This window comes from Tasmannia lanceolata, unplaced genomic scaffold (assembly GCF_043159265.1).
Source record: "Tasmannia lanceolata isolate RefF3 unplaced genomic scaffold, GAP_Taslan_0.1 ptg000002l, whole genome shotgun sequence".
In the NCBI taxonomy this organism is placed as follows: domain Eukaryota; kingdom Viridiplantae; phylum Streptophyta; class Magnoliopsida; order Canellales; family Winteraceae; genus Tasmannia; species Tasmannia lanceolata.
In genome coordinates this window covers 22,842,361-22,862,120 of record NW_027518679.1, presented here as the reverse complement: position 1 = coordinate 22,862,120, position 19,760 = coordinate 22,842,361, and the positions used below count along the sequence as shown (strand labels likewise).

The window sequence follows — 19,760 nt, the reverse complement described above, 5'->3', positions numbered from 1 at the left end:
ATTGTGGACTCTATTCTCTATAAAAAGGGGACCCTCACCTTCATAATGGAACTACGTTAGACTTGATCCTCAAAGAAGGAGTACGTAGGTAGTTTGGGAAGACCAAGTTCAGTCACAATCATCTCCCCCTCTTCTTCGTTGGTAATATTTCTGAATCTCATCTCCTTCCCTTCAATTCCCCTATGATTCTGATTTCTAGCTTAAATATTGAAGTATCATAATCCTGGTTCTACTAACATCTACTCTGTGAGTATAAGTTATTTACAGAATCAACTCTATCACTCCTAGATCGTGTAGAGCGGATTTCGGCATCATCAGATTGACGCCATCCGTGGGACCTCCATGACAAATTCGAGATCAAAAACCTCGAAATCAGTCGCCAACCCACAAAGCGAAGGAGTAATGACCAGGAGTCAAGCACAGGCTGTAATCCCCGAGAATCAAGTTCCGGAGGAAACGCCTAATAACGAAGATATCACTCCAGTCACTATGACCATGTTCAACTGACTTGCGTCACAAGTTGGTGATGTTTCTACTGCCCTTCAATAAATATTAAGACGATTGCCACTCCCTCCACCAATGGCTCAAAACATCAATGATTCCTCATTAACTGCGGAGGTGAGAAATATGAGGAACTCACCCTTAGAAGAAGAGCGGGATGAATCGCCCGAGAGCAGAAACCCTCGTAGTCGAAGGCCAATAAATCACTGACCTTCTGCTTCGATTACTAGCCCCAGACCTAATTACGAGAACGAAGAAGCGAACAACCGACGGGCGCCGGAATTAACCTTTAGGCCTTTTCCGACCCAAATCAACGTTCCCCAGTGGGCCAATAGCGTAGGAAACCCGAACCAAGCGCAAGACAACCCGCATCATAATTTGAGAAACAAAATTCACACGCTTGATTCAGGACTCATCGCCGAACTTCAATGACAAGTCAGGGAGATGCAGCGTCACATTAAGAAACCTTATGAGCCGGATCTCCTAACTGAATGCGAGAATGAGGTACAATCATCATTCATAGAAGTTATAGCACAAGCCCAATTGATACCAAATTTCGATTTACCGAGGCTTGATTTCTACGATGGTACGTCAAATCCATTGGAATACCTGCAGGCCTACCGGAGGGCGATGGAATTTAAAGGCGCTAATGACACGGTCATGTGTCGCGCCTTTTCTTCATATTTGAAAAGAGGAGCGAATAGTTGGTACGGCCGCCTTAAACCTAACTCCATATCTTCTTTTCGAGAGTTAGGTCGGGAATTTGTGACTTACTTCGCCAACAGTTGGCCACAGAAAAAACCTACCGACGCACTCCTCGCTCTCCGTCAAGGGAAGGATAAATCATTACGATCTTTTATAGGTCGGTTCAGGGCTGAATTATCACAAATCAAGGACCCTAATCATGAGATGGTTAGAGCCGCGATGAAATCGGCTGTCCACGATAGGGATCTCAAGGTAGACATGAATATCGATCCTCCCTGAGATCTCCAGGAGCTAATGGCGGTCGCAGACAAATATGTTAACAATGAAGAATCTTTCACCATGGAAAGAGAATTAGAGCTCGCCAAAGCTCCGGAAAAGAGGAAGGAGGAGGTTCGTTCAAACAATAGTCAGGGAAAACCTCCTCGATCTGATAATAGGCAGCCACAATCTGGTAGCCGAGCTCCCTCGCAACAGTTTGAAAGGTACAACTACACCCCTTTAAATATGTCTGTCGCAAATGTCCTTTACGAAATCCGAGGAAAGGAGGATCTCCAATGGCCACCCAAGCTGAAAGGTACCGGTCGAAAACGCAATACTAGTAAATATTGCCATTTTCACGGTGACCATGGCCACACTATAGATGATTGTTATAACCTAAAAAATGAAGTCGAAAGGCTGGTAGGACTCAGGCGTGTCGATAAATACTTGTTGAACTCGAAGCATAATGGACCTTCTCAGAAACTCGAGCTTCCGAAGACGGTCAATCCATCCAATCCGACCCAACCGGTCGCCGGGAATGATCAAAACATACATATTTCCGAGATTAAATAACTCCCGGACATAAGAACCGACGCTCCACCTAGAATTGCAGGGAGCATTGATGTCATCGCCGGGGGATTGTCATCAGAAGGACCAACAATTTCTTGACAGAAAGCCTATGCCGCCCAAATCCATGCAGTGGAAGCCCCGACAAAAAAGTTGCGATCTGATTCTACTGACAGCAAGGAGCAAATAGTCTTTTCCGAAAAAGACTACAACGATGTTTCCCTCCCTCACAACGATGCGATCGTCGTCCGCCTCATTATCGCCAATTTCAATGTGAGTAAAGTAATGATAGACACAGGTAGGTCTGTCAATATTTTACATTACAATGCTTTTAAAGAGATGCACCTAGGACTGGACAGGCTTACACCAGTAGAATGGTCAATCTATGGATTTTCTGGCGGATCGATTCTTATCGAAGGAAGGATAGACCTCCCTGTCATGTTCGGTAGCGAACCTTGCCAGAAAACCATCATGCAAACTTTCCTGGTTGTTAAGGTCCCCTCCACCTATAATGCCACCAGAGGACGTCCGGCTCTGAACAAGCTTGAAGCGGTCGTCTCAACACCTCATCTCAAAATCAAATTCCCGACAAAGGCAGGAGTCGGAGAGGTAAGAGGAGATCAGGAAAGAGCTAGAAACTATTATGATGATTACACCAAAGGGGTGAAAAAAGCAAAGGAATCTCTTCACATAGCCGGTACCGACCCACGTTCGGATAATTGCAAGACGCGCGGAGAACCGGTAGAAGAACTGACCCAAGTACCACTTTTTCAAGAGGACAACGAATGGACAGCCCAAATTGGATCACTTCAGGACGATTAATCATTTGGGCAGTAGAACTTGGCGATGACATACTAGTGTGGCCTCGCCCCGCAATTAAGTTGCAAGTACTTGCCGACTTTGTGGTAGAATGCACGGCTCCGACCGAAGACTTGGGGGGGGGGGGGGCAGGAGGAGATAAAAGATGAACAAGAAAAACAATATTCATGGATGTTGTTTGTCGATGGATCAACCAATGCAGGTGGAAGAGGAGCAAGATTAGTCTTGGCCGGACCCGATAAATTTCTAGTGGAATATGCTCTGAAACTCGACTTCGATGCTTCCAACAACGAGGCCGACTATGAAACACTCCTGGCCGAACTAGCATTAGCCCTTGAATTGGAAGCCGACCGACTAAAAGCCCATAGTGATTCACAACTCGTTGTTGGACACATTAATGGACTCTATGTGGCGAAAGATCGAAGGATGCTTAAATACCTAGAAAAGGTGAGAGGGAAAATCTCTCTTTTCAAAGAATTTGAGATTATGCAAATTTCTAGAACCCTTAATGCAAGAGCTGATGCCTTATCCAAAATGGCCTCCTCAGAAACCACTAGCTGGGGGAAACGTGTACACTGAGGTAATCTCCCATCCCAGCATAGAGAAAGAGGAGATTGCCCATATTGGCCTGAACCCAGCTGGATGGATCCCATAGTGCAGTATCTCAAAGATGGTACCTTACCAGAGGACCGAAAAGAAGCAAGGAGGATTACTGCCAAATCCACCCTCTACATACTGAAAGGTGAAGTACTCTATAAGCGATCGTTTTCTTGGCCACTACTAAAGTGTCTTCGACCCACAGACGTTGATAGAGCAATGGCCAAGGTACATGAAGGCATATGTGGAGATCACTTGGGGGCAAGGTGCTGGCCCACAGAATCCTTCGCCAAAGATCTCCGTCAAGGACGAGCTTCCCTTGACAGAGCCAATATTCTCCCCTAAAACCGAGCTTCGCTGATATGATCCGACCGAGCTAAAGAAAATCCCTTCCGAGGATGAAGCTTCACCCATCAAAAGCAGCAAAGTTATTCAGGACTGCGATTTGGTGGTTAGTTTGGATATAAAGGCTTAATCCATTTGAAGTGTGTGAAAGATTTCTCAGCTTGCAAATTCTGAGAAATGATAACTCCATCTGTTAGGGTGTGCTAAAAGGCTCCGTCGAGCCTAAATAAAGAAGCACCATCATCGAGCAAAAGAGTGTTGGCTAACTATATCTTTACTTTGGACGACCCGAGTAAGTACGGATTGACCATACACCCAAGGGACGTCTTGAGGTAGACGGTCACCGACCCTCACCATCGCCGACTATCTACGATAACTGAGTTATGGAAACACCCATACACTGACCTTTTAAGGCCAGTAGAGGCTACTTTCCTCTCATTAAGCCAAAATTGCCACTTAGAATGAGCTCGACCTAAACCTTTTAAGGTCGAAGAGCTGGAACACAATTCATTTAGTTCATTATATTTTTGTCCTTGTTCTTGTTTTGTTTGATGCAAGAATCCTTCAATCGTGCATCGCACAAACCAATCGAGCAAGAAATGGGCTAAATGAGGTCACACAAGTTCTCCGACTGAGATCCTATCAACTTGAGACTCGATGGAACCTCAATTCCAACACATGGAGAATTTGGGAAAATTTTACCAAGTAAGAAGTTCATGTTAGTTCATTATATTTTTTTCTTTGTTCTTGTTCTGTTTGATGCAGGAATTCTCTTTAATGTTTCTCCGGGTATCTCCAAGGGCGGTTCGATCATACACCCAAGAGGTGGAAGGTCACTGACCCTAGTTAACCTCTTAAGGTTAACGCCCACCGGATGAGCTCTTAAGCCGACCGAGTAGGGTGAGGCACTCGTCTGACCCAAGACAGGAGGACTCGATGTCATTACATTAATTAACATCATAAGGTTAAATGCCCACCGACCGAGTATATGAACCGGTCGAGTAGGGTGAGGCACTTATCTGACCCATGATAGGAGGATCTGATGCCCTGATCATTAGATCAAACTAGATGATATGTGAAGTGCGACCGAGGTTGATCATCCCGGATACCACTCAAAATATCACTGGATAATGAGTTCCCTCCTCATAAAGGAGGGTGGGTCAGTCGACTTTGAATTGATCAATCGAAGAAAGACGACAGACGTGCAAAGCACAAAGGGAATACCCGTAAATTGTTGCATTTACAAAGGAACGATAGAGCGTATCCCTAATTAGTAAGAGGAATAAAGGGAACAGGACCGAATGTCCGGCCCATTCCTCACAAAGGGAACAGGACCGAACGTCCGACCCACCCCCTTTACCTGGAATCCCCTTTTTTATTTTTAAATAAGAAAGATAGAGGAAAAAACCAGCGTAATATAAAAGAAAATCTCACCCCTCACAGAGGAAAGGCTAGAGGTTTATGAGATTCATAACACGAACCCTATCCCCCCATAGAGGCGAGGAAGAGAGCTCGTATACATGAATAAAAAGGAACAGGACCCAACGTTCGGCCTACTTTTCATTATTAGGTTACTCTAATCATTTTTAAATGAGAAAGGAGATAACCAGTTTAACAAAAATCCAGGCCCCTGTAAAACCAGAGAGGAAGGATTTACAAATAAAATTAACACAGGCCCCATCCTCCCTAAGGGTAAGGAGTGAGAACGTGTGTATAGTGTTAACAAAATATAAGGTACCCATCGGTGCCGGGTTAGTAGTGCCAATTAAGGCACGAGTTTCACAAGTCGTATATAGCCCGGCATAAACAAAATATTACGAACCATAAGAATATTATTTTGTGTATCTTCATGCACTCAAAAAGAAGATCTTTGTCAAAAAAGTTTTTACCCAAGAGAGAAATCTAAGGATCTAGGTCGGTAACCAACAGAGAGTCGGTAATGACTTTATCGGCCTTGGGAGCACAAAGGGAATACCCAGAAATCGTAGCCTTTTAAAAGGTGTGGTAGAGTGTGTTATCTTTCCATAAAGCCCCAAGTAAGGAAGCTTTATTCCGACCTTTTAAGGCCGGGAATCACAGAGCTTGGCCTCATCTCCGGATTCTCCATATAAACTCCACCCAGTTCAACTTATAAGTAAGCCGAGGAAGAGAGTTTAAAATCCGCCAAGGGACGAAGCACGATTTCACCCTCCTAAGGTTGAAGCTCGAAAGCTCAAAATTATCTCGGCATTCTCCAGAACACATCCGACCTTCTTACTCTTAAGTAAGTTGAGGAAACAGTATATTCAAGAATTCACTAATTTAAGAAGCTAGGACACACTAAGTGTAGACTCCATGCTTCCGAACTTCATGTCGCCGAACTTCTGTAAGCTCGGTTAAGCATCTAAAAGCCGCCTCATTCAAGGTCGGTACTGAAAGATCTTAAAAGATCTCCAAAGCCAAGAGCTACTTCCTTGACACGTGGCATAATTATATTTGCACAAACACGACGTACGACGCCCATTATGAAGGGGTTCCTTCCCCTCACGTCATTACAAACAGCCATTTCAAATATTGAAAATGATGTGACGGTTCTTCATGATATGCATCGGGAAGTGAGAAAATTAATGAAGCCCGTATTTGGGAAACTTGGTCTCATCTTATGGAACCGACCGAATATGAAAGGTCGGAACGTTTACCACGAAAAATGGTTCATACAACCATCCGTACCGAACAAACTCCCTACAGAACAGAAGAATCCCCAAACTACTTCCTCGAGGGGGCAATATGTTGGGGGTAAAATCGGCACTTACTTTGATGCATGACACGTGGCACTTCCGATTAATTAGAAACCGACACCGACCAACTGATTTTAGATAGGAAAGATGATAAAATCTTATCCTCCCCTCATAAATAGCAATATTCATAATTGGCAAACCACCCCTCAAAGAGGCAATATGCCCTGAGGCGGTGGCTTTCTAAATAAAAGAGTCCCATAGTAGTAACTTGCTTGTACAATGAAACAAGATATCTATTAAAAATAGATATAAACTTATCTCCCCGGGAGGTCGACCAATTAGGAAAGACTCCTAAAAACAGCAAGATTCTAACTATTGTGGACTCTATTCTCTATAAAAAGGGACCCTCACCTTCATAATGGAACTACGTTAGACTTGATCCTCAAAGAAGGGGTACGTAGGCAGCTTGGGAAGACCAAGTTCAGTCACAATCATCTGCCCTCTTCTTCGTTGGTAATATTTCTGAATCTCATCTCCTTCCCTTCAATTCCCCTATGATTCCGATTTCTAGCTTAAATATTGAAGTATTATAATCCTGGTTCTACTAACATCTACTCTGTGAGTATAAGTTATTTATAGAATCAACTCTATCACTCCTAGATCGTGTAGAGCGGATTTCGGCATCATCAGCAACCAAAATCAAAGAAATGATCAATTTTGCAGCTATTGAAGTCAACAAAAAATCAACCAAAAAATCTCGATGGCATGAGAGATTATTTATGTTAAAATCAACAGAAAATAAAACACAAATTCATCTATGGAACAAACAAATAGACAATAGATATGAAGTACATCCAACTATCTATTCATCTTCATATGAATGTTGAATTTTGTGTATATTTGTGATGTGTTTTTTTTTCCTGATCATTATTTAATTGTTTGATCTGTAATTGATTTACATGTGGTGGTTTATTACACTAAAATATGAAGGACTTCAAAGGATTTCGATCGTCGAGCTATGATTCCTGATTAGTTCAACCGATCTTTTGATTTTGTTGCTCAAATATATGGACTGGTTTTTCTTTGGATTCCTATTGCTGGTGGGAATTTCGAAGTTGATGTCGTACATCTTCCATTGAAAGTAGTGTTTTTCTTTGGATTCATGTTACCTGGAACGCGGTTTGTTCCGGTCCGCAGTACATGAATGGGTACAAGGTATGGTGGTAGCCCGGTATGCAGTACGATGAGGGTAGGCTAAGTTGGTTCACTATTTGGGGTCGCAAGTTGGTTTGGAGTAGTAACTTAGGTTACTCTAGTACACATGCTATATATATGTATATCTTTGTATGTGTATTTCATATATTTTTACAAGAATATCACTCCATAGTCTATACTACATACATTTAATAAACAAAATAATCAAACCTCATGTATGGAATACATATTTTTTCAAAAAGAAAAATCCAGCTCCAGTCCAACCCAAAATATATTAATTTATAGCTTTCTATCCCTTCATCTCTCAGTGTCTGTGCATCTCTCTCTTTCTCTCCCATGGATAGCCATGTTAGGCGATCCGGGTTGCGAACAAATCGCGTTTGGGATCGTGCGACCCCAGATCGTGGGTCAGATAGTGGGATGACAACCCCGGTAATCTTTCATAGGAACTAATTGGAACAGGAGCGGATGGGAAATTTTTTTTATGTTCAAGTATGTACTCGTTCTGATATAGTATTTGTCACGTGCTTGGAAGGTACCAAAGTGATCCTGGCATAGATCATATTGAAAAGCTGCAAAAAAGGTTATGTATTATCTACAAGAGAATAAAGGTAATATGTTCACATATAAGAGATCAGATAACCTTGAAGTGATATGTTATTCTAATTCCTACACTGCTAGTTTTCGACACACACAGAGATCCAAATCTAGTCGTATTTTCACGTCTGCTGAAGGTTTTGTATCTTGGAAGAGTGACAAACGGGGAATCACTTTTGGGAGGGTGAGTGGTTTTATCAGGTTTGTGATTTGTGACGTTAAAAAAGTAGTTTCTTTCTCAAATTTAGTGTTTTTTGGTGTTAAGATTTGTTGTTTTCTACCATCTTTGAAAATAGGCACTACAATAAGCTAAACTTTAAAAGCCCGGCCCGGTTTCGGTTAGATGGGTTGGGTTGGGTTGGGTTGGGTTAGGGTTGAGAGATTTAGAAGCGGGTTGGGTTAGGGTTGACCATCCTGAACCCAAGGCTCTGGTTGGGTTGGGCTAGGGCTGAGAGAATGCCATCTCGGGTTAGGTTAGGGTTGGCCTCAACCCGATTCGAGTTGCACCCCTATTCCATTTTGAGTAGGGGTCCAACACGGGTCGGGCTGAGGCCAACCCTAACCCAACACGAGATAGCATTCCCCTAACACAACCCAACCCGAGCCTCGGGTTGAGGATGGTCAACCCTAACCCAACTCGCCTCCAAATCGGGTCGGGTTGGCGCGGGTTGAGTCAGGTTGTGTTCAGGTTCATCTAGGGCCAAATAGAAAAATACAAGAGAAAATAGCATAATCCTAGAAAATAATGAGAAAATTAGAGGACGGAGGTCGGTTTCGGGTCAGGTAGGGTTGCCAAAGGCCTCAACCCTAACCCAACCCGAAATTAAATTGGGTTGGCTTTTCCCAACCCTAATCCAACCAAACCTGAGAAAAATGCCAACCCAACCCCACCCAAAATCGGGTTGAATCCGTTGGGTTTGGGTTGAGCCCGACCCAAGTTGCACGCCTAGTTTGAGAGAGAGAGAGAGAGAGAGAGAGAGAGAGAGAGAGAGAGAGAGAGAGAGAGAGTAGGGTTTCAGCTTGGGGGTCGGGCGGGTCGGCTTTTCCATAACTCTACCCTACCCAAGAAATTATCTCAGGTAGGGTCGAGTCCTTACAAGAAAACCCGAGATTCATAAACCTGACCCAAACCGAGATAGTTTCTCGGGCCAGGTCGGGTTCGGTTTCACCTAGGGTGAAATAGAAAAGTACAATAAGGCAAAAAAAAAAAAATCAAGATAAAATTAGAGGACAGAGGTCGGGTTTAGGTCGGGTCGGGTTGCCAAGGCCTTAACCCGAACCCAACCCGGAATGAAACCGGGTTAACCCAACCCAACCCAAGGAATCGCCAACCGAACCCAAGCCAAAATCGGCTCGAATCCATCGGGTTCGGGTTGAGTCCAAGTTGCACCCCTAAAACGGAGAGTATTTGTAATCACCCATTAAACCTCATCAGGATTCAGGAATACCCGTGAGTAAACGCAGTAGTTTCCAGTTTGAAGTGAAGCATGGAAATAGGGAGGAATTTCTTCATCTTCCTATCCGCCTTGTCTGGTTTACTTTTAGCAATTGCATTCCTTCCTGCCTTCAACTTTATTACAAGTAACAATCAAATCATCTCTTCCTTTTCTTTTCTCACTCTTTAAACTAAAAAAACAAGATTTCTTATTTTCTTCTTCTTGCCCTTGCAGGGTGTCCTCTAAAATCATCTAGGGTTGCCGATTTGATAGTGACGAATGCTGTAATCTACACAAGCGATCCCTCCTTCCCTTTCGCCCAATCTATGGCAGTCAAAGACGGCAGAATTCTCCGAATTGGCAATTCTTCTTCCCTTCAGGTCATTGCCCATCATTTTTTTTTCCCTTTTGGGATTGGTACCTACAAATCCCTATTCTGTAAAATGAGTTTTTGTATGGGGTTGTGGACATATGGTCCAGTATTTTTCTAAAAGTACTGTAGGGCCCACTCCATAGGATGGTCCAAACTGTCTTTGTTTGGCCACAGCGTAAATGGGTTGTGCCCCAAAAATCGAAAGTTGCAGGGTATTATTGGTCCCATGCAGATCGGAGTCATCGGGCATCCCCTACCTAAGATACGGTTACTTTGCATATACAAAAGATATGGTTACTTTGCTATGCAGTTCAATGATGTTGCCTACTGAATATCATTCTCTACATTAACGAAATGAAATGCAAATTATATTGTCTTTTCATTATTTTTGGTCGTTTCGAACATTTCAGTCGAATTTCAAGCGAATTTCTGGGGAAATAATGACGTGGAAGGAATTCATGTTGATTTTGTTTCGATGGGGATGGAAATGAAAACATTTTGGTCATTTCAGGGAAATTTAAAACTATGATAACCTTTAGGGAATCTCCCTCTATAATCATTTTGCCGAGGCCTACTCTTTGTGATCCTGATGCTTTGAAGAACCGCTCTCACTTCCGCCTCATTGGAATCCGTGATCCCAATGGGGCTTGAGAAGGCCCACATTCTTAATCCCATCTCGTTTCTTAGGAACCCACCCACTCCGGCAAGCCCTGGGTTGCCCAAACTTAATCCATCAAAGTTAAGCTTCAATAGCCCTGGATCCACCTGGGGAAGGAGCCTTTCGCTTCTCCTTACCAGATTTCTCTCCATCAACATCTGAGGTCGTACTTAGAAATAAACTTGAAACAAGGAAGAGTCTTCACCTAGGAGATGATCAATGAGATCACCTTTGTGTAGATGAAATGCAAACTTTTAACTGAGCTTCTTAAGACTCTTGCATTCCTTTACTTCCAAATGACCCAAATAGTGCCCAACAACACCGCTCTCCACAAAATTCTCCCTTTCCTTTGTAAAGGGTAAAAAAACCAACACTGTAGGAGATCGACAAGTCGGGAAGGAAAGACCCACGATATCCTGAATCTCCCTAGAATACGACTGCAAACATCTCTAGCTATCCTGTAATGGAGAAAAATATGGTCCACTGACTCCCATGCTTACACAAACAGCACAATGATCAACGATAAGCATTTGTTTCACAGGGGTCCACTCTTAGAATTCTATCGAGAAAGTCAGTCCAACCAAAAGCATAGACTTTGGGAGGTGCAGGAACGCTCCATACTCTGCCTAGGTTCGAGGAAGAAGTACAAGGAACAATATTGTGGTTGAACGATTTGATGATGAAAGCCTGAGAAGAGCTCCAGATTCAAGCTCATTTATCTTTTGCCAGCCTTCTTAATATAGTAGGGAGTCCAGAATATCTACAAACTGGCCTACCCAATCAATCTCTCTATCAAAATCATTCCGCCTGAAATTAATCTTCCAAGGGACCTGCCCCTCCACCCACTCGAAACAATCTTGGATGAAAACGTTCTTGTTAGAAGCCACAATAAATAAGTCAGGAAACAACACCAGTGACGCCTCTATACACCATTGATCTTGCCAAAACTTGATCCTATGACCCTTGTAAACCTTACATCTGACCCCCTCATTGAACTTGTGCTTTTGCCTCATAATGTCCCTCCATACATTAGGCTAGTAAATCGGTACTTGTCATCAGCGATCCAATTACTAGGTAATGACCTTGGTTCCCATACTAGCTGATGCCTCTCCTCCCTATACCTCCATAACCACTTCCCTAGAAGTGCTTTATTAACACCATAAAATTCCAACCCTCTGCCTTTAGTGCCTCTCCTCCCCATGTCTAGTTTTGTATCTAAGGTTATGCATATTTTATCTTTGGCTCTCCTAAAGCCTGCTTGTATTCCCTTTTTTGTTGTTATAAATCAGTTGTTCAAAAAAAAAAAAAAAAGAAGGGTTGAAAGATGGGGGTTCTTAAGGGGAGGGAATAGTTGTAACAAAAGTGATAAGAGAGAAGGGTTTAGAATTGATTTGCTGATCTGATTTTGAAATTTTGGAAAAATCTTGATTGCAACATGAGATAGTGGTTGACATTTTTAGATGAGAAATTGAAAAGGTGCTCACATAATGCTAAAGTGAGCCTCTTTTAAGTGAATAAAGCTGTGACACAATCCTTTTGATAACTCAAAGCTTAATTTTCTGTGGAAAAATCCTTTTCCCAACAACTATATGGTTCACTTGAAGGGAAGGAACTCCATAATTTTCCCTACTTCTTTCTCTATCCATAGTGTGTCATTAGTAAAATTATAATTGGAGTTTGAAAAATTAATACCTTATTGGAATGCCATTTTCCTTAACATTTTTAGTTCTGACTGGACTAGGAATAGTTTCAGAAATTGCTACCTTACCGGACAGGCATTTTCCTTAACATTTTAATTCTGAATGAATTGGAAATTGTTTGAATTTTCATGAGTCTTCTGGAAGCCCTGATACCTTGATCCTTTCGGTGTCTGGTTTGAACTTAATGTGATGTTCGTCCCCTTAAGGACACTTTCTCGGTTTATTTAGGGTTGCCACTACCATTAAAAAAGAATAAAATTTAGGGTAGCCACTAATAGAGATGCCAGAGTGGAGAATCTCTTGGAAGATTCTAATCCGTTGGAGTTTCTTTGATTGTGAGATTGAACTGATGGCAATGTTTATGGCTAAGTTGGATTACATCTATATTAGGGGAAGAGAGGGATAAAAGTATTTGGAAACAGTGCCCCAAGGGATCATCCACAATTATCTCAGCTTAACAGACAGGGTGATACTTGTGCCCCTTCGTCTAGACTTTGCTCCTATCCTATGTCTCCTTGCCTCGTTGCCTTTTATTGGACATTTGTTTAGATTAAATTTTAACAACAGATTATCTCATTTGTTGTCGGTGGTTCATCATCAATTGTTGCATTATATGTTGTGCTGCTGAAGAGTCAATTGACCACCACCTGGTCCATTGTTTTTATGCTTCTGATTTTTGGAGTTTCTTCTTTCATCTCTTTGGCATTTAATGGGTAATGCTGAACTCGATTGCGGATCTCCTAGAGTTATGGAATTTGTTTTCCGTGGCCAATTAGTCACTAGGTGTTATGGGGACTTTTCCTTCTTGCTTTGATGTGGTCCATTTGGAAGGAATGTAATGTAATAATTTTTCAGAGGCAGGGCAAAGAAATATTTGAGCATTTATAAACATTTTTTCAACAATATGATCAGCTGGGCTGCTTCTAGCAAGCAATATGGTGGTGGTATCTCCATCTCTGACCTTAATAGATCTCTGGTGATTGATATTCGGAATCCTTGTTAGAGCCCCTCTCTTTGAGGCTATTAAACTTAATTATATGGCTCTAGTGTCGGCAACCCTGGACTGATTGGCATTGGTGTTCATTAGAGACCATGGTGGTATTGTTAGGTTGGTTTTTTCGAGACTTACCAGTGTCAAAGATTATAGTGAAGTAGAGATTCTTGCGCTTGAATGTAGACCGGAGTCCTCTAATTGTGGAGAGCGATTCCCTCAATGTGATTTGTGGGATGCAATCTAGGGAGCTTTTGGTGAATACCTTACAAGAGGTACTTAATTGTACTACAGTTCGTCAAATCTCTTCCCAGAAATCTTCTAGCAAGCAATATGGTGGTGGCATCTCCATCTCTGACCTTAATAGATCTCGAGTTTTCTATCAATCTAGCTCTTTGGTGATTGATATTCTGAATCCTCATTGGAGCCCCTCCCTTTGAACCTATTAAACTTAATTTAATGGCTCTAGTGTCGGCAACCCTGGGCTGATTGGCATTGGTGTTCATTAGAGACCATGGTAGTTAGGTTGGTTTTTTCGAGACCTACCAGTGTCAAAGATTATAGTGAAGTAGAGATTCTTGCGCTTGAATGTGGACCGAAGGCCTCTAATTCTGGAGAGCGATTCTCTCAATGCGATTTGTTGGATGCAATCTAGGGAGCTTTCCACATGGAGGTTGGTGAATACCTTACAAGAGGTACTTAATTGTACTACAGTTCATCAAATCTCTTCCCAGCAACCTTTTAGCAAGCAATATGGTGGTGGTATCTCCATCTCTAACCTTAATAGATCCCGAGTTTTCTTTCAATCTTGCTCTTTGGTGATTGAGATTCTGAATCCTCGTTGGAGCCCCCTCCCTTTGAGGCTATTAAACTTAATTTAATGGCTCTAGTGTCGGAAGCCCTGGACTGATTGGCATTGGTGTTCATTAGAGACCATGGTGGTATTGTTAGGTTGGTTTTTTCGAGACCTACCAGTGTCAAAGATTATAGTGAAGTAGAGATTCTTGTGCTTGGATGTGGACCGAGGGCCTCTAATTGTAGAGAGCGATTCCCTCAATGCGATTTGTTAGATGCAATCTAGGGAGCTTTCCACATGGAGGTTGGTGAATACCTTACAAGAGGTACTTAATTGTACTACAGTTCATCAAATCTCTTCCTAGCAAATCAGGCATATGGCAAATTTGGCCGCTGATTTTTAGCACGCAATGGCATACCTATAGTTTCTTTAGCTTTTAGAGATTTCTTTTGGGTCATGGACAATCATTCCTCTATTTTTGGGACGTTTTTTTTTTCTTTTCCCTTATTTGTGACAAACTTGTTCATTTGGCCCCTTATTTTTATAAGAAAATAATAAATTTATTTTAACACTAAAATGAAAATGCAAAACGTGCTCATCTTTTTTGCACAACGGATTTATCATAAACATAAACTAATGCTAGGTGTATGCCCTAGTAAGAGCTTAAGAAAAAATAACAACATGGTGCAATTTGTCCAATCAAGGAGGACAATGAAGTGCAGATTGACTTTTAGTGTAGGATCCTAAATTACTTTGAAATGGATTCGTTGAGGCTTTTAGAACTGCTTATTTTATCTTTCATTTCATAGCCCATATTATGCCAAGTTTAAATTTCATAATCCCTAATTTGTTTTTTCCCTCATGCATTCTTTATCGCAATGCAGGATTTAATGGGTCATGGGACTCAAGAGCTGAATCTTGATGGGAAGGTTGTGGTTCCAGGATTTATTGACTCCCACGTGCACTTACTTTTTGGAGGTTTACAGGTTATCAGATAATGCTATTTTATATAATGATTTTTTCCTCAAAAATATTTCTTTCTACATTATATCTATGTTGTTTTAGTTTATTCTGGTTTTAAGGATGCTACAGTCGTATTTGCTTAATTATACTACAGCATTGTGGTTTCATCCTAAAACTGTTTTTGATCATATAGGACATGGTCCTGAGAATGCGTTACTTTTTGTTGATTTTTTAATCAGTTTTTATTAAAAAATTACATTTATTATTCTAGAGGACATCTATAAGTAAGATTCAATTGCATTAATCATTTTTGTGAATTAGGTATGTCCAGAGTTAGTATATATTGATCCTTTTGTCACAAAATGCTATTAAGCTTTGTATGATCCTGGTTTGGTAGTCTCTCTCTCTCTCTCTCTCTCTCTCTCTCTCTCTCTCTCTCTCCCTCTAGCCTTTTGGAACAAGTAGAAGAAAACTACATTAAGGAAAGGAAATGATATAAACGAAGAGGAAGAGCCGCAAGACAAGGCTCTCAGAAATTACAAAGGTGAGCTGCCAATATAATTACATTATCACATGAAACACTAAAATTTGCAAAACTGCCCTCCAAAGTACTACTCCCCAGTCCCCACCCATTTCAAAAAAAGTACTACTCTCCCTATAAACATGTCGAAAATGAAACTTCAGTCAAGACTTGACAGAATTCCATTTCCCTAAACATCTTAGAGAAATGCTAATGAGACAAGAATCTCTCTTAAGCAAGTTTGTGACGCCATCACCTTTGTGTCGATAACATGTGACTTAACTAACCATATGAAGAATGAATTAAAGAGCCATTAAACCCCCGGAACTGGAAATGTTAGCACTGAAGCCTTCCCTTCTTTGCTTGCCGGACTCATCAAGCAAGGTTTTAAATTTCAGTTTCGGTTAAACATTTCGGTTTCAGTGGAAATTTCGGAGAAATTTTCTAATATCACGGAAACATATGCAAATGATGAAATTTTAAGATAAAACTTTGGGAAATGCTACAATAAGTACAAATACATACTTAGAACCAAGGATTGAAATTTCGGTGGAAATTTCAGTGGCAATTTCGGTTTCGGTTTAAATTTCAGTAAAAATGTTATAATTTTGGCCTAAATTTTTAAATTTCGGTTTCGGTTTTAAATTTTGATCTTGGCTGAAATCCGAAATTGGTATTTCAGCCGAAATTTAAAATCATGCGCCAGAAAGCCATCCATAATGGCTTAATCACATCGAACAACTAGTGACATGTGTTTTGCACATGTTTGGAACAATAAAGTTAATAAAGAAGCACAATATAATGACGTATAAGAAACTACAATGACCAATCTCCCCTGCAAGGAACCCACAACTCTATGTCAATATGATGCAAATAGCTTTATACCATGTAAATTATAACACCTTTCCATTTGTTGTTTTTCTGACCATTTCGGTCTAATTTTGGAAATTTCAGTCAAATTTCGGGAATTTAGGTCGAATATCCGAAATTTCGGTCGAAAATAATGACCTGGAAGGAATTCATTGAGATTTCGTTTCGGGTGGGATGGAAACAGAAACATTTCGGTCGATAAATTTCGGGGAAATTTAATACCATGTCATCAAGGAATAATTTCTTGCTCCTATCAAAGTTTAACCAGGTTACTCCAACAAATTATATTGGCCTTTTCCTTGAAGGAAAGGTGACACAAGCGGACTTTTGGGGAAGTAGATGGGAGTGTCTTAGCACATCAATAACTGCAATTATCCGATAGTGTGATGCTCATTAGAGATCAATGCAATGCCAGTCAAGTGGTGTTATGCCTTATTATGAACCCAAAAAACATGATTTTATGCTTATGACATGCTTTTATAGGATTGAGGGAACAAGATTACTCCACATCAGTAAATGCGCAGCTTTGATAGTTAATGGTAGCTCGCTTCAAAGGGTTTAATAAGTTATTAGAGAGGCTAAAATGTGCAGCTTTGATAGTTAATGCTAGCTCGCTTCAAAGGGGAAGAAGTTAATTGAGAGACTAAAAATAGTGGTATGCATTGCACTGATCTACAAAGCTGTCCTGTTTGATTTCTTTATTTGTTGTAGCTATTCTTGGTGTAAATGTAAGTGGTTCCTAGGAGCGTGTGGTATATGCTGTTGGAAATCAAGGCATGTCCTCTTTCACTCCCTCCTTGCCCACATGCGAGTTACTGGATATATGGAGTTTGCAAGAACATTGACTCTCCTTTCCTTTGTGTACTACGTTGTAGCTTTGACTTCTATAGCTATTTGATTGTTTCTTATAGCTCCATGATTCCCCGTGTGTGGCAAGAACATCGAAAATTCATGTACACTGTACTAAATCTACAACCTGATCTCTCAATGCTTGTATAACTTGGTTTTGTTTGCCTCATTTGCAGGATGCCATCTTTTCTCTTTTTCTGTAAAACGTAATTTTTGTTACACTTTTGTTTTGTTGCCTAATCAATATATTCATTGTATTTGTGACATTGTAGTCTTATTTAATATTTCTGCACACTCATGGAATCACTTGTTCAGTTTTTCTTTATATACAGCAAGCATTAATTTGGTGTAAATTGGCTACTTAAAATCAGATGGTACGAGTGGAACTTCGAGATGTCAAAAGCCAAGATGAGTTTGTAAGAAGGGTCAAAGAAGCTGTGAGAGGTAAACTCTCTTTGCATCATGCCCATTTCTCATTATTCTGGGCCAAACTCTAGATATTCTTTTTTTTTGTCTCCCTAAAAAAAGTGAGTGGAATAAATGTGCAAGTCTTTTAACAAATGAATAAATAAGAAAAGGGCGGCCCAATGCACGAGGCTCCCGCCATTGCAGGATCTGGGGAGGTCCTTGACTCGAACCCGTGACCACCAGGTCACAATGGAGACACCTTATCGTTGTGCCAAGGCTCGCCCTCTTTAACAAATGAATAAATCCCTATCTTTAAAAATGACCATGTTGAGTCAGTGTACCTCAGAAGTGTGGTAAATGTTCCAGGTCACTTGTTTCATTTTGTCTATTCTCCTCCATAAGAAGGTAACTTTATCATGATGACACACCCACACAACTTTTTTTTTTCTACCTACCTTTTAGGGTGACCAACATACGCATATCTCTTCATCAATCTGTTACCCCGTCTTTGTCCAATCACCGTTAACAGTGGGAGAATCCGACAATCTATCTGCTTGTCGTCTTGTGCGTGTACTCATGTAGGCCCATCCAAGGTTTTAACTTTTGGTTTCAGTCATCACAGAAATGGAAACATTTCAGTTTCGGTGGAAATCTTGTAAAATCACAGAAACATATGGAAACATATGCAAATGATGAAATTTTAAGATGAAACTTTGGGCAATGCTCGAGTAAGCACAAATAAATACTTTGAAATTATCACCAGGGTTTAAAAACTCATTGACACGACAAGGAACTCGCCCTAGTTGACAAGGATTTTTCTTGGCCGCGTTCCACGTTGCACCACATCCGCATTCCGCGTTTTGCCCTACAGAGTCAATAAAAACTCCTTTGACTCTTCCGAGTTATGACTGCGTCAACTGCGTTCTTGGCCGCGTCCGCTCCGAGTTGACAAGGATTTTTCTTGGTCACGTTCCGTGTCTCATCCGCATTTTTAAACACTAATCATCACAAAAGCAAGAAAGCCATCCATAATGGCTTAATCACATCGAACACCTAGTGACATGCGTTGTCGCATGTCTGAAATATAAAGTCAATAAAGAAGTTGTAACGACCCGATTTCCATGACCGGATCGCTACAAGCAAACACCTGCCAAAATACCTATAATTTTTTTAAACCATATATGAAAATTAAATAGCTATCGCTCTTATTCCATTTCCAAAATGTCTCCTTACAATAACTTTAACTTAAAACCAATTTACTCAATTAAGTAAAGTCTCGAACTAGCCAATTTAAAATAAATTCAAAGGGGTTGACGAAGGGTATCGTCTTCCTTAATTATTTGCTCCCATCATCCTATGCTCCTAGACGTCCTTGTGCGCAAATGCACCCTCATTAGAATTCTCTAATCCTGGGGAGAAAAATAAGGTCAGCAGGATGATAGAAACTGAACCAGTATAAGAATTCAATTTAAAACAACATATCAAGATCCATATTATAGATAAGACAATCGAATTTTTTTTCAAAATAATGGTTTACCAAAATCTTCTGCAACTGAATAGAAAAATCATTTAGGGTGAACAAATGTACTAATAACTAAAAGAGAATCATTTAATAACATTAGGAACAATTATAAATCTACCACATTCTTATCATAACAATTTCATTTAAACCCAGGACACTCCAGCTCCCACTAGCTTGTTGCCCTTGCCGACACGGTCGACTCCGCGTGGACTTATTACGGTAGATCATACCGCCTAGGGACTCTTGGTCTCCGTAGGATTCCGACATCAACTAGGAGTTGCGCGGTTCTCCCAAGTTGTATACCTTTTATTTACGGGGATAACTCAATGGTTTCCCATCACCCTTTCCCATTT

The 19,760-nt window shown here is 40.9% G+C and overlaps 1 protein-coding gene across 2 annotated transcripts in view; it reads left to right on the top strand.

Annotated features, from left to right (window-relative positions):
* Nucleotides 1-9,721: 9,721 nt before the first annotated feature.
* The window catches only part of LOC143889486 (protein LONG AFTER FAR-RED 3-like), a 32,104-nt gene continuing 22,065 nt past the window's right edge, over nucleotides 9,722-19,760 (top strand). For both annotated transcript variants that reach the window (XM_077393824.1, XM_077393754.1), the window contains exons 1-4: nucleotides 9,722-9,902; nucleotides 9,992-10,137; nucleotides 15,160-15,261; nucleotides 17,849-17,921. In XM_077393824.1, coding sequence (XP_077249939.1) covers nucleotides 9,809-9,902; nucleotides 9,992-10,137; nucleotides 15,160-15,261; nucleotides 17,849-17,921 — 415 coding nt within the window. In that variant the 5' untranslated portion in view covers nucleotides 9,722-9,808. The remainder of the gene's footprint in view (nucleotides 9,903-9,991; nucleotides 10,138-15,159; nucleotides 15,262-17,848; nucleotides 17,922-19,760) is intronic.